Here is a 14,216-nt window from a genome sequence, read left to right as displayed (position 1 = left end):
GTAAAGCCCTGAAGATTGCTAGTGTAAATATCCCTATCTGCAGCCAACGCAGACCGCAGGATGTGGGATTCACCAACTCCTGCATTTTTAGAGTTACCATGGCAAGGTCTACACCCAGAAGGAAGGGTCACAGCCACAGAGTTTTTCAGGAATGAAAAAAAACCTCTTTTGACCACCACTGGGACACATCTACATTCAGCTCCTGGAGAAAAGTGATCACCCTTATCAGCTCCTAGCTATGACCACATCCACCTAAATCGCTCAGAGCAAAATCAACAAGGGAAAAGCCACCAACCAGGTGAGATCCTCCAGGCATGAGACAAATGCTATGTAGAAACGTGACAAGCTAGTAGTTTTCTGACCCATTAGCTGTTTACCAGAAGCCTCTTTTTCAAGAGCACCAACCTGGACTGTTTCTGAACACAATGCTCTGCTGACACCTTGTGGACTCAGCTTTATACTGGGCTTAGGAGTCTAGCCTGGAACCCAATTCTCCTAAACTTTCTTTTTATGTTGTAGGTCTAGGGATCAGCCTCTTTGGGTTAAAGAAGGGGACTTGACTTTTCAGCTGGAGAGCTCAAAACAGTTGATAAAGGTGGATACACAGCCCCATTTTTATACAGGGAAACTGAGGCACAGAAAGGCAAACAGAGGACCAGATAGTTTAGTGGGGGGAGGAGGGGAGGAAAGGAAGCTGTGGAACTACCAACCACATGATTTGACTCAGGCCTAGAGAGCTTAACAGGAGGAGGATGAGCTGTGGTTAACCTGTAGAACTACCCCACCACATGATTTGACCCAGGAGCCCAGCGAGGGGCTGAGAGCTGGGTAATCATTTGAACGACCACACGTTTTGACCCAGGGGCATGGAGAATTTAGCAGAGGAGAATGGGGAGTGGTTAACCTGTGGAACTACCTGCCACATGATTTGACCAAGGGACCAACCCCCTAGGTCTGTTTACGTAGACCCTACCTAAATACCCTGTTTATACAGCAACGAAAGAAACAAGGGGCTGTAACACCGGGAGGGGTGTATTCAAGGGCAACCCCAAGAGGGCACTGAGAATTCAGTGGGATGCTGCATCTGGCGCTGAGTATTTATCCACAACTCCTATTTATTTGAGAAGCAAAAACAACTATTCTAATGAAACTTCTGTGCCATTTCCTGCTTAAAAAAAAAAAAAGTCACACGGAAAGTGACAGAATAAGGAAGAAATCACAGACACGTGACTCTGTACTGTCCTGCATCCTTAAAAACAGCAGAGAGAAAAGTTATTTCAGCTTTAACACCCCAGGCCCTGATTCTCAGGTGTGCTGAGCGGCTGCAGCTGCCCTGACTTCAAATAGAGGTGTGGGTGCCCAGCACCCTGAGAAATCATGCCCCAGAGATACCAGCAGCTGTGGTTTTCAGGACAGGTAATACTGGTAGCATCTCGACAAAGTGTGGCCCAGATTCACGAAAGCACTGCAATGAACAACCTACTGAAGTCAGCAAGACTTCGCGGGGGGGGGGGGGGGGGTAACAGGAACCAGAACAGCCCCCCCGTAGTCCTCACGTACAGCCAGGACAGGCCGGGAGGTGCCCCGAGGCTGAGTGACCAGGACCGGGGACCCGTCCATTCTGCAGTAGCTGAGGTTTGGTTACACACGGACAGGGCGGCAGATCTCAGCAGCCCCCGAACGCCGGCCAGGGCCGTACCGGGCTCACACCGCCCTGCTTTGAGAGAACGGTGCTCGCGGCCCGGCGCGGCCCGGCGCGCCCTGACTCGCTGACTCTCAGGAGGCTGCGCTGTTTCTTGGGGAGCCGCTCACTCAGGCCGCGCTGAAAGAGCGAGAAAGGGACGTTTCCAGCCAGACTGGCTATTGCGGGTGACAGCGGGGCGGCGGGGAAGGGCACAAGGAAGGGCGGTGGAGCACTCAGCAGACGAGAGGACGCAGCGCGGCGTCCCCGCAACGGGCCCGGGCCTGGACCCAACCGCTCTCCCTGGGCAGCCCGCGGCTACCTACCTCCTACGCCAGCCGAGCGCTCTCTATCCCCTCCATGCTAGGCAACCTGGAGAGCAGGCACTTCCGGGTCACACAGAGCTTCTTCCGAGTCATGTCTGAGCCGGGATCCGCCCGAAACGGGCCGGGGGCGAAGGGCTGCCCTGCGCATGCGCTACGGACCGCGCGGCCGGCATTTGCGCACAAGAGCATCCCTCGGGCCGGGGCAAACTTTTTATATGGAGGGCCGGGTAGGGAAGGCTGTGCCTCCCCAAACAGCCTGGCCCCCACTTCCCGCCCTCAGAATCCCCGAGCCATCCAAACCCCCTCCTGGGATCCCACCCCCTATCCAACCCCCTCTGCTCCGTCCCCTGACCGCCCCCCCATCCAACCACTCCCTGTGCCCTGACTGCCCCCAGAACCTCCTGCCCCTTATCCAGCCCCCCCACCCCCTTACCATGCCGCTCAGAGTGGCAGGAGCTCGCAGCTGCGCGGCCCGGGCAGAGCCAGCCATGCTGCCCAGAGCACGGGTGGCACGTCGCGCTGAGGCTGCGGGGAAGGGGAAGAGCAGTGGAGGCTAGCCTCCCCAGCCAGGAGCTCAGTGGCCGGGGAGGACGGTCCCGCGGGCCGCATGTGCCCTGTAGTTTGCTCACCTCTGGCCTAGGGCTAAAAGAAGCAACACTTCGCTGCCTCCTTAGAAAGTCAGCTAGCAGGGCCTGGAGCCTGCCATGCACATCTGAACCTGGTACAAGGGAGCAGGCCCTGGCCCGGCAGTGAGGACCAGAGGATACAGATATATACATCGAAACAAAACAGTGGGGAAATGAATTTACTAGCTCCCACCTTTAAAAAAAATAATTTAATCTGTACTGAAGATACATGAGCAGTTTCCTCCATTCCAAGATTTCCAAGGCCTGATTTCAGACACAAGGTGTTTCAGAGAGGCAGAAACATGTTCCTACCGCCCGGTAGGTGCAGAAGGAATCCTGTGCCACGATCAAGGCTGGGTCTAGGCATGTCAGACTGACACAGAAAGCTAAGCATCAGGTTCAGGCTGCATACCTGATTTACATGACTGCACAGACATTGACAGCATCTCCACCAGGAAGGCATCAGCTAGGGACCTCCTCATTTGCACAGGAAGCTGATAAGTTTATATGTGAAAATGCATATGCAGTTGAGAAAAAAAATCAGACCTTGAGTGTATCATCTCTGCACATCTCACAATTTCATAGGAGACACACAACCCCCACTCCACAAAATCACTGCCATGCTGCTCTCTGCAAACCTAGTCAACACTGGTTCTCCACTTGTGAAGTAACTCCCTGCTCTCCATGTGTCAGTATATAATGCCTGCATCTGTAACTTTCACTCTATGCATCCGAAGAAGTGAGGTTTTTACTCACGAAAGCTTATGCCCAAATAAATCTGTTAGTCTTTAAGGTGCCACCAGACTCCTTGTTGTTTCTGCGAACCTAGTCTCTCAACCAAGTTAACTGACCTATTCACACAGTGAACCCACCCATCACAGCAGATCCCAGACCGCCAGAGGCAGAAACATCATTCCATGGAGACTGAGAGTTGATCCAAGACCCAGATAAACAGCAGTCCTTTGTCCAGTCAACAGGCTGTGTCACTGACAAGAGGTTAAAGTGAATTGTTCCACCCGGTCAGAACAAAAAAAAAAAAAAAAAAAAAAAAAAAAAATGGACACCCCCATTCCTCCCCCCCCTTCCCCCCGCCCAAGAGTAATGTGTTTTAAATCTCTAGAAAGAAACAAGTGATTCTCGTGCACTGGGCTGGGGGAGGGAGCTTTTTATACCATCTACAGTTATTGACCAACTGAATAGGAAACTAGGAAACAATCTTTTAAAAGGTAGCTTGATCCTTTTGTTTTGTGTGATTAACAGAATTTTATTAGGCCAAGAAATGGCAGTTCAGAAAAACATTTAAAAAGTCTCCCCTGGCTCCAATGGCCCATTGTCTATTTGCTCTTCAAAGACTGAGTTAAGCTTGGAACTCCACTCCTGTCTGGAAACTAATTTCACCTTAAACTTAACTAAGAGGATTGTCTTTGTCATGTGACTTGATCTCTTGACCAGTCGTCTTCCTGCCAGGAGGCCCTTGGAAAGACACTCCAAAGGAACTTTCACACATTCCTTTCAGCCTCATGGAGACGAGCCACCAGTCATGAATCCTTTATAACAGAGCCTGATTTTCCCAGAACGACATCCATTACCAGCAATGGCACAGAGAGTTTGGCCACTTCTACCTGGAGCCACCTGGGAAGCTGTTGGAAGACTGGAAGCATTTGGTAATACCAGTGCAATGCACAGCAAGTAAACCCTGCTTCAGGCGCCGTAGGCATCCTCTGTAGATACTGTGGAGAGAAGCTGACTGACCGTGGTTTAGGAATAAGTATTAGATCCCGTACTAGGGATGCTCTCTGCTCTTGCTGACTGTGCTCAGAATGTGCTCTCAAGCAGGCAGTGGCATCCGCAGCCGGTGGGGCACACTTCCTGAGTGCGAAACCACTCCATCATGTGACTGGTGTGTCCTCCATGTCCGCAGGTCAGACAGAAATTGGAGGAGCCTCGCACTGCCACATGGCAGATGGCACACTGGAAAGTGAAGCCCTTGCAGATGGCGCACTGGGTGCCCCGCACCTCGCTGCGGCAGTGACTGCAGTACACCCCAAACTCTGGCAGTGGGGGAGAGGGAAAAGAAATGGAGAGCAAAACAGTTACTGCAGGCTCCTATATTCCTGGAGACCACAGTTCTCTATTCATCCCCAGGGCAGGTGTAGCAGAGTCTCCCCCCTCTCCCCTGAGCTCTGCTGACCTGCCTCAGACCTGACCTAGGGAGCCCACCTCCCTGAGTAAGAGCAGAATTCTTCTCATGGGCCCGTTACATTCCTTTGCTCCTCTCCTGAGGCTATCCAGTTAGGCTGAGACATCAAAGCATGAGGTGCTGGACTGACACCAATTAACACAAGCCATCTGAACAGCATCAGGAGAAGGGAACACCTTTTAGCCATGACTAACCTGGGCTGGACAGAGGTGCTGTGGAGTTGAACTCCTCCAGCTGCCCTTTTCTCTCTCTCTCTCTACATTTCTGTAGAGTTGTGTCTTTAGCATCCATCTCCTCCGTGAGAAACAAACAGGCACAAGCCAAGCCCAGCATGTCAACGGGAGCAAAGATGACCTCTAATGTGAGGCTGCTGTTTACCTGGAGAAGAGCAGCCATGATCCAGGCTGCTCTGCTCTTCCAGACCAACAACACGGTGACGGGGCAAAGTGAGCTTCCTCACAGCTGCTGCTAATGCTGCTTCCCTGTTCAACATTACGCCCACCCAGAAGTGCAGTGTGCCTTCCTCTTTCTAGGCCTGCTGGACAACTGCAACGGGCAGCCACAGGGCTTGGGGGAATGTCTTGCCCACCCATTTTCTGTCTGGGTTTCCTAAAGCCAGAAACCAGGTTTTTGTAATTCTACCCACTAGACATTGTGAGAACCTCTCAATCCATGGTCAGTGATTGGGTTGGCTCCCCATACTACCCCAGAGGAGGAACAGCCTCCAGCACTGTCAAGAGGCCATCACTACACAGTGGTAAACACAGCTCCAGCTAGTAATGTCCCTCCGTCCCACATACAAAGTCACTTAGCCGAGATCTAAAGATCTCATCTCCACTCTGAACTGCCAGGGGGGCTGAGTACTTACCAAGCAATTTGCTGCCACAGCCAGTCTCTTGATTGGCTGAATGGATACATCTTAGATCATCATGTCTGCTGAATATTTATCCCCAAACCCTTCAGGCAGGGGTAGCTGGAAGAGGCAGAATTACACACTCACCGATTCCCTTGTGCGGGTCGGGAGGACAGGAAACGAACTTCAGAACCTCAGCTCGTTTCTCTCGCAGACCCCAGCGATAAAGGATTTCCCCGTAGCATTTCTTGAAGTCATCAAACTGCTGAGTGTTGGCAGGGTCCAGGAGCCTGGAGGAGGGACCCACACAGTCAGTCACTTGATCTGTTCACTCACCGCAGCTCTGGCTGTGATTCTTAACCCAGCCAGCAGCAATGCCATGCGTCTGACGAAGTGGGCATTCATCCACGAAAGCTTATGCTCCAATACATCTGTTAGTCTTAAAGGTGCCACAGGACCCTCTGTTGCTTTTTACAGATTCAGACTAACATGGCTACCCCTCTGATTCTTAGGTAGCTACAAGAGCAACGTATTATTTTCCCAGTCTCTCAGACAAAGTGTTATAATTTTTGAATGACAATGTCACAGTGAGCCTGAGTGGACCACATCTGTCATCAGAACTAGGGTGTGTGGGGGAGGGGCAGGTTCTCTTCCAGGGCCCTCACTGCAACTGATTTATGAAAAGATTTCACGGGCAGTCAGCCAATCACTGATCTGAATTGGTTTGTGTGATTAATGTGCACAAGCCTTGTCAAGTAGTGTCAGGCTAAGCAGTGTTAGGTCTAAAACTTCCGGAAGTTGTAAGAAGCGAGTACAGTAGAATCCTGCAAGCATAAGCATAATCTATCTAGGAAGCTTCATAGACTGAAAAGGAAACTTTGTAAATATAGATACAGGCTTGTGGTTACTATGCTCTGTAACCAGACACCTCTTTAAGCTGATTCGAGCATTTTTGAGTCTAGCAAATTGACCACAATTAACCGCATAGAGAAGAGATGAGCTGGGCACAGTTGCACAGTTCATTAGTTCAAAACAACCACAAATGCCACCCTGGAATATTTGACCACCTTGATTAGTTGACTTGTTTTGAAGCATGGCCAGCAAATACCGAATAAATAAGATGCAGAGGCACATGTGTGTGTGTGTGTGTGTTTTGACCTAAAAGAAATCGCTCTTTGTCAGGCTCACATGCACCCCCTGAACCAAAGGGACTTGCGCTTCACTGACTACACTGGTCTACAATTTTTGAGAAGTCGTCTGCTTCAGAGATAAAATGTGCTATTTATTATGTATTTTGATGTGCTGAAATCAAATATGACAATTAAAACAACTGATTGGCTACTGTTTCTAAGATATTTAAGTTTTTACATTTTATGTCTATGTATATTGTGTAGATAGTAGAGTTTTAATCATAAATTGTAAACCTAGGTCTTTTCATGTGTTTATGGTGGCTTTACATGATAATATTTCACCTGTCCTGTTTATGTAACACTTTAAAAATCAGCAAAAGGGTTATATAAATAAAATTTATTATGAAACAAAAGGCAAAAAACTATTATGTACATAGTTTAGTCCTATTCAGTGTCTACTCGGCGCTTCTTGGCTTGTCTCTTGTATTCATTAAATGGAGCATCTCTTGTCACTGTCCAGCAATAGTCTGCAAGCATTGATGGGGCTCCATTTGCCCTGATAGCGTTTCTCCATTGTTGCAATGTCCTGGTGAAATCGCTCGCCGTGCTCATCGCTCACTGCTCCGCAGTTCAGTGGAAAAAAATCTAGATGAGAGTGCAAAAAATGTATCTTTAGTGACATGTTGCAACCAAGGCTTTTGTATGCCTTGAGGAGGTTTTCCACCAACAACCTGTAGTTGTCTGCCTTGTTGTTTCCGAGAAAATGTATTGCCACTAACGGGAAGGCTTTCCATGCCGTCTTTTCCTTGCCACGCAGTGCATGGTCAAATGCATCATCTCAAAGAAGTTCACGAATCTGAGGATCAACAAAGACACCTTCCTTTATCTTAGCTTCACTTAACCTTGGAAATTTTCCACGGAGGTACTTGAAAGCTGCTTGTGTTTTGTCAATGGCCTTGACAAAGTTCTTCATCATACCCAGCTTGATGTGTAAGTGTGGTAACAAAATCTTCCTCGATTCAACAAGTGGTGGGATGCTGAACACTTTTCCTCCCAGGCTCCAATGACTGTCGGAGTGGCCAATCTTTCTTGATGTAGTGGGAATCTCTTGCACGACTATCCCATTCGCAGAGAAAACAGCAGTACTTTGTGTATCCAGTCTGCAGACCAAGCAAGAGAGCAACAACCTTAAAAATCGCCACAAAGCTGCCACTGATGTTGGTCATAGTTTATGCACCTCAAAAGTTGTTTCATGTTGTCATAGGTTTCCTTCATATGGACTGCATGACCAACTGGAATTGATGGCAAAACATTGCCATTATGCAGTAAAACAGCTTTAAGACTCGTCTTCGATGAATCAACGAACAGTCTCCACTCATCTGGATCGTGAACGATGTTGAGGGCTGCCATCACACCATCGATGTTGTTGCAGGCTACAAGATCACCTTCCATGAAGAAGAATGGGACAAGATCCTTTTGACGGTCACGGAACATGGAAACCCTAACATCACCTGCCAGGAGATTCCACTGCTGTAGTCTGGAGCCCAACAGCTCTGCCTTACTCTTGGGTAGTTTCAAATCCCTGACAAGGTCATTCAGTTTACCTTGTGTTATGAGGTGTGGTTCAGAGGAAGAGGATGGGAGAAAATGTGGGTCCTGTGACACTGATGGTTCAGGACCAGAAGTTTCATCCTCTTCCTCTTCCTCATCTGACTCAAGTGAGAATGATTCTGATGCATCAGGAACCGGCAGTCCTTCTCCGTGGGGTACTGGGCGTATAGCTGATGGAATCTTTGGATAATGCACAGTCCACTTTTTCTTCTTTGACACACCTTTCCCAACTGGAGGCACCATGCAGAAGTAACAATTGCTGGTATGATCTGTTGGCTCTCTCCAAATCATTGGCACTGCAAAAGGCATAGATTTCCTTTTCCTGTTCAACCACTCGTGAAGATTTGTTGCACAAGTGTTGCAGCATATGTGTGGGGCCCACCTCTTGTCCTGATCTCCAATTTTGCAGCCAAAATAAAGGTGATAGGCTTTCTTAACCATAGTGGTTATACTGCGCTTTTGTGATGCAAAAGTCACTTCATCGCAAACATAGCAGAAGTTATCTGCACTGTTCACACAAGTACGAGGCATCTCTGCTCACTTTGGCTAAACAGAAATGTGTCCCTTTGCAAAATCAAACACTGACAAATAAGAAAGCACAACACTGTATGATTTCTAGAGCTGATATAGGGCAATTTGTTCAGCAGAGTGATGTAAGCTTCGTTATGATTGCATCATCCATGACTTCTAGGAATAACATGATGCAATTCATATCATGTACGACGCAATACCAGCTTCAGATTGCATCATTCATTGTTTTGCCTAAAAAGCAAGTACTGTCCAAACCCAGTCATAGATTTATTCATAGATCCAGTCAAAGATGTATTTTAGTCATTTCTGGTTTAAATTGAGATCCCTTCCCTTTATAACTCACTTATCCTCCGCCATTCCCAAGTCAAGGGTCGTATATACTGACCCAACAGCATATCTTGAAAACTAGAGCTAATCAATAATTTTAAGCATCATTTTCGTTCTCAGTGACCCAGAATTAGTAAAGTTTGACTACACTTATTTCAGAAGCATTTTGGCTGTAGAGCAGTGCTATCTGTGCCTGGCCAGCGCAGGAAATGGTCAACTGAAGGTAATGTATCATCTTTGGACGAAGGCAGGGTAAGATTTTAAAAAGGTCTGGTTATGCTTGAGCTGGTTAATCTTAAGTCTGTATTAATACTATAGGTTAAGTCTAAGTTGTTTAAAAATAGTAATAGTCAATAGTTAATCAATATATAGTAACTGTATATGTTTTGTGCCTTGCTGGAAACAGGTACAGCATTGGTAAAGTTAGTAGGTTATAAATCAGGGGTCTCAAACTCAGATGACCCCAAGGGCCGCATTAGGACTAGTGCATTGGCCCGAGGGCTGCATCACTGAACCACCCCCCTGCTGCCTCTGGCCCCGCCCCCACTCCACCCCTTCCAGTTAGGCCCCACCCCTGCCCCACCTCTTCCCAACCCTTCCCTGCCCCATTCCAATCCCTTCCCTGAAGTCTCCACCCCAGCGCTGCCCCCAGGGGGTGCAGAAAGGGTGCAGGGTGCAGCGGGGGCTGAGGGCAGGGAGTTGAGGTGCAGGAGGTGTGCAGGATGCTCAGGGCAGGGAGTTGGTGCGGCAGGGGGTCGAGGTGCAGGGTGCAGCAGGTGGCTCAGGGCAAGGAGTTGGGTGCAGGAGGGTGCTCCGGGCTAGGATCAAGGGATTTGGGGAGTGGGAGGGGGATCAGGACTGGGGCAGGGAGTTGGGGATGCAAGATGTGGCAGGGGGCTCAGGGCAGGGAGTTGGGGTGTGGGATGTGGCAGGGGGCTCAGGGCAGGGAGTAGGGGGTGCAGGAGGGGTTCAGGGTGTGAGCTCCAGCCTGGTGCCGCTTACCTACAGCGGCTCTGGGGGGGCAGCGGCGCTCACTGGGGCCAGGGCAGACTCCCTGCCTGCCTTGGCCCTGGCTCCATGCTGCTCCATTCCAGGAAGCAGCTGGAACCGTGTCCCTGCAGCCCCTGGGGGAGGGGGAGGGGCTCAGGCTTTCCTGCTTGTGCAGCTCTTGCCGCTCTTCTAGGTACCTCCCACGAAGCTTCCATTGGCCGTCGTTCCCTGTTTCCGGCCAATGGGAGCTGTGGGAGGCGGTGCCTGGCAGGAGGCAATGCTGGAGCCCTCTGCCTCCTGCCTCCTTCCTCCCCCCCTCCCCTCCCCCCCGGCCCGAAGGGGCGTGCTGCCGGCTGCTTCAGAGAGCAGCGTGGCGCTTGCAGCATCAGGAGGCAATCCCACAGGTAGGCAGAGGGGCGGGGGGGGGAGGGGGGGGCGTGCGGGGAGCTTGGCGGGCCACACACAAGAGCCCCGCGGGCCGCGTGTTTGAGACCCCCTGTTATAAATCATAGTAGTTTTGCAAGTCACTGTGCCTGTCTCCAGTATAAGTTACCATCAAGTTTATCATAAAAGTCAGTAAAAGTTTATAAGTTGTTAAATAAGTTAATAGGTAGGTTAAAATTAGTAAACTATAGTTGATTAATGTATCAGCATTGCATATGAATTTGTGTTGGTTGGGGATGGTTACAGTACACGTAAAGTCATTAGGCACATTCTGTCTGTGTTGCCTTTATAGTCATAAGTCATTAAAAACCTTTCTTGAGGAATAATTAGTTGTTTAGTTTCTCTTTTGCGGACACCACTCAACCTCATTACATCTGTGTTGGGTGGTGGGAAGTAGCGATCACCCAGAGCCCCCCTAAGCCTCTGATGTGTGCCTCCTCCTTCCATTAATCTCCACAGTTTGGAGCATTAAGCTTTCAAGGCCACTAACTGAGTGAAAGTTTGGGCTAAGGGCTTGCCAACTCTCCCTTGATTAGCTGTAATGCCACCACAGAACAGCTAGCTAGATAGCCTTCCAGCTGATTCTGAGAACTGCCCAGAAACTGCACAAACGGGTGTTGCTGAGTGCTACCTTTTGTTCTTGTCATGTTGATCTCTCTCGCGCTCCCGGTGGTCGGCATACGTCAGGTTTCCGTAGCGGAGGTCGTCAGGCGAAGACTCGCACCAGGGGGTGAATGTGTGCTCTGTCTCTTTGCTTGCTGCACAAGTCAAAAGATGGTTAGTGTGCCCCGAGATGCAGTGATGAGTGGGCTGTGAATGGGGCAATGTGATGTGCGAAAGGCTCAGGAAGGAGATGTGAAAGTTAGATGGAAGCATGTGAGGCTACGTGCTCTCTCCCCCCCCTTCCACCCTTGAATGTGTTAGTATTGTCTTCTACACCAGTAGTTCTCAACCAGGGGGTGCCCCGGGGGGCCGTGAGCAAGTTTCAGGGGTCCACCAAGCAGGACCAGTGTTAGACTCACTGAGGCCTAGGGCAGAAAGCCGAAGCCCCACTGCATGGGGCTGAAGTCCAGGGCCCTGAGCCCCACCACCTGGGGCTGAAGCAGAAGCCTGAGCAACTTAGCTTCACGGTGCCCCCTGTGATGTGGGACCCCGGACAATTGCCCTGCTTACTATCCCTTAACACCAGCCCTGGCTTTTATATGCAGAAAACCAGTTGTTGTGGCACAGGTGGGTCGTGAAGTTTTATAGCACGTTGGGAGGGGCCTCAGAAAAAAAAAAAGTCTGAGAATCCCTGGTCTACACCATTACAAACACTCATACATCGTAGGGAGCCAAGAGCCAACCCCTTCATTTGCCATCAGCCTCTTGAGATCGTCCCTCCAGCTCCCCAGCAGAGGGGCCATGCAATGACTGCATGGGGAGAAGGCTCCCAGGACGCAGAAAATCTGGATTCAGAAGGCTGCACCTGGTCTTCCGCCCCATATGAAAACACGCAGATTGCACAGGTCGGTGCTGGTAGGAAAGTTAGCGTCAGTACAGTTCCATTCCCAGTGGCTGGGAGCGTGCTGGTGTCAGGGCTTCCACACCTTGGGCTGGGGGAGGGGAGGATTCTTGTTCCTCTGTGAGGATGCTGGTATGAAAAGGAGCCTCACAGGGGAAATCTTTCAGAGAAGCGCATGACCCCTGGGTGCAGGGAGAAGAGTGGCAACCGACATTAATGGGGTTGTCGTTGCTTCTGCTCCCGTCCCTGTTCCAAAGATAGCTGCAAACTGCACTGAGCGATTACAGGTTTGCTGTTGCTTGGGCCCAATATTGTGCTCAGCCAGGTAGGCCACTGTGAGACAAACATCATGCAAATGGCATTACACTGGACCCTGGGGACACAAGACAGCCCTGAATTCAGACTTTTCTGAAAAGCGTTAACTTGGTAGGAAATGCCTGTAGGATCCCAAGTATTTGTGTCACTTGTAAGAGCTGCCACTGACACTCCAGACTTCCCAACTGCCACTATTCTAGCTAGGCCATCACAAAGTAAAGGAGTGAGTGCCTCTCCCACAACTCTGGAGTAGAGAGAAAACAGGAAGTCCCTGGTCAAAGCCCCTCCAGCAAATATCTGAAGTGTCCTAACTCACAATGGCTGTGGTGCACAGAATGACTGGCCTCAAACTGGACAAGTGCCCTGGCAGCAATGATCCTACATCACCCCACGTGACCAGCACAGCAACAAGACAGTGTCACCTGGAGCGTCTGCCAAGCCAGGAGAGGAGCAAACTATCACGGGCCACAGCCACCTACTTATCTTGGGACACAAATACCCGGGGAAATAGAAGGGATGGGACGGGCATTTAGAATCAAGTCCTTGAAAGCTGAATGGGGTTTGGGGAAAGCTTGCTCTATTAGATGAAGCAAGCTGCCTCGGTTCCTTGTAGTCCAAGATCAGAGAGACATGTTATCTAGTAACAGGGTCATCCTGAGTGGTCTGTCCCACCACCCATCTGCCATGGGGAGAGAGACTGCCATAGACACAGCTGGTTTTGGCTCCGGTGTGAGCTCCCACCCAGCGGGCTGACAGTGAACTGGAGTCCTTGTGCACATCAGGGTGAAGTTTGCAGGGAGACTCATTCCACCAGTGCACAGTTCGACAGAACACACTAGGGAAAGATGGACAAGTCGGAAGAAACATCAACATCAAACCATTAACAAGGGCAGATGGCACATGGCTCATTTCCAGCCATGGTACCTGACCCACCAACAAACCATGGAAATTTGCTCTTTGCTTCTCAGCTCCACAACCACTTACAATTCTTTACCACCATCACCACCACAGATAGCCATTTAATGCCGAGGGTGCTTATGCAAATAAAGTCATTTCCTCTCTCTGTCCATTCCCCTGCCTCTCCATACCTATGTTCCAGCCTCCAGCGTTGAGTCCAGGGTCTGACATGCTGGAACAGGAGCCTGAAGACGTAAAGCTGGGCTGTTGGGTGGAAACAAGAGGAAGTTGTGTCACACACGAACCAAAGCTATTCCAGACTTTCAAGAAAAGCAGTTGGAAAGAAATGGCTGTGCATACGTATCGGCTGTGGGAGAACACGTTGGAGGAGCGCTGAGGGAAGGGTCCCGAGGAACTCACGCACCCCTGCAGCCTGGACTGCGCCTCAAACACACTGCAGAGCATGGCCAGGGTCTGAACATCATGGAGCTGACAGTAGTGAGCCAGCCTGAGGGGGGAGGAAAAGGGAGAGAGCAGGAGCTGAGGCAGAGTTCACCAGCCAAAGGGAACACTCACAGCAGGCCAGGGGTTCATAGACTCATAGACTCATAGACTTTAAGGTCAGAAGGGACCATTATGATCATCTGGTCTGACCCCCTGCATGCTGCAGGCCATAAAACCGTCCCTACCCCTTCCCTGGACTCTGCTGTTGAAGTCCCCAATCCTGTTTTTAGTGACTTCAATCGGCAGAGACCCTCCTGCTAGAGATCCCTGCCCCATG

At 50.2% G+C, this 14,216-nt stretch overlaps 1 protein-coding gene across 5 annotated transcripts in view; it reads right to left on the bottom strand.

Annotated features, from left to right (window-relative positions):
* The window catches only part of WDR59 (WD repeat domain 59), a 107,598-nt gene that overhangs the window by 22,563 nt on the left and 70,819 nt on the right, over positions 1–14,216 (bottom strand). For 3 of the 5 annotated variants that reach the window (XM_065567449.1, XM_065567451.1, XM_065567452.1), the window contains 5 exons: positions 13,796–13,943; positions 13,627–13,699; positions 11,351–11,477; positions 5,834–5,976; positions 3,872–4,684 (listed from right to left, as the gene is read on the bottom strand). In XM_065567449.1, coding sequence (XP_065423521.1) covers positions 4,449–4,684; positions 5,834–5,976; positions 11,351–11,477; positions 13,627–13,699; positions 13,796–13,943 — 727 coding nt within the window. In that variant the 3' untranslated portion in view covers positions 3,872–4,448. Of the gene's footprint in view, positions 1–3,871; positions 4,685–5,833; positions 5,977–11,350; positions 11,478–13,626; positions 13,700–13,795; positions 13,944–14,216 lie in introns of those variants that run through there. The other 2 variants (XR_010592640.1, XM_065567450.1) reach the window with 2 other exon arrangements.

This window comes from Chrysemys picta, chromosome 14, assembly GCF_011386835.1.
Source record: "Chrysemys picta bellii isolate R12L10 chromosome 14, ASM1138683v2, whole genome shotgun sequence".
In the NCBI taxonomy this organism is placed as follows: Eukaryota; Metazoa; Chordata; order Testudines; family Emydidae; genus Chrysemys; species Chrysemys picta.
This window is presented reverse-complemented; position numbering and strand designations above follow the sequence as displayed.